At 47.8% G+C, this 905-nt stretch overlaps 1 protein-coding gene across 1 annotated transcript; it reads left to right on the plus strand.

The window, feature by feature from the left end:
- Positions 1-551: 551 nt before the first annotated feature.
- On the plus strand, positions 552-905 carry LOC137728130 (uncharacterized). Its single transcript, XM_068467007.1, has one exon. The coding sequence runs from the start codon at positions 552-554 to the stop codon at positions 903-905; it is 354 nt and encodes a 117-aa protein (XP_068323108.1).

Genomic DNA, 905 nt, shown 5'->3' on the forward strand with positions numbered 1-905 from the left:
CATCTTCCCTGCCTATCGCCTCTCGACGACCTGAAGATTCTTAACTCAATCCACGAAAGAGTATATGGAAACCACTTTAGAGGCTGTTCCCTGGCGCAAAAAGTTTTTAATGTTGGTTATTACTAGCCAACTATGCATCAAGACACTAAGGAATATGTACAAAGGTGCGACAGTTGCCAGCGCTTTAAGCCCGTGCCTGCACTACCTGTCAACGAACTCCACCGCAGACGAACCCTTGGCCATTCATGCAGTGGGCGATTGACCTGGTAAGACCAATGCCACCTGCTACAGGGGGCAGATGCATGATGATTGTGGCGACTGACTATTTCACAAAATGGGTCGAAGCCGAACCCATGACTACAACTACCCAGACGGATATAGAGTGCTTCATATGGAAGAACATCATCTACTACTTCGACATCCCACACTCCATTGTCACTGACAATGGTCTGCAGTTTATGGGCAAAGACTTGGCGAAGGTCTTTGAAAAATATGGCATCAAGTAGCACATGTCCACGCCTCGATATCCGTAAGGCAACAGGCAGGCCGAGATGTCCAACAAGACTATCCTCGACTGCCTTAAAAAGACCCTCTCAGACAAGAAAGGCAAGTGGCCAGATGAGCTCCCCAGTGTTCTATGGACATATTGTACCACCAATAGACGAGCAACTGGCGAAACTCCATTCTCCCCAGCGTATGGCTCTGAGGCTATCATTCCTCCCAATATCACGATGCCAAGCACCAGCACTGTACTACCAAATTTAGAGCAGTACAAAAAGGAGATGACCATAAACTTAGACCTGGCAGAGGAAGAGCGCGAGAAGGTTATCACCCGCATTGCGGCTTATTCTTTTCCAGCTACAACAAGAGGGCAAAAATTCGACAGTTCCAGCCAGGAGATTTAG

This window comes from Pyrus communis, chromosome 3 (genome assembly GCF_963583255.1).
Source record: "Pyrus communis chromosome 3, drPyrComm1.1, whole genome shotgun sequence".
NCBI lineage: Eukaryota > Viridiplantae > Streptophyta > Magnoliopsida > Rosales > Rosaceae > Pyrus > Pyrus communis.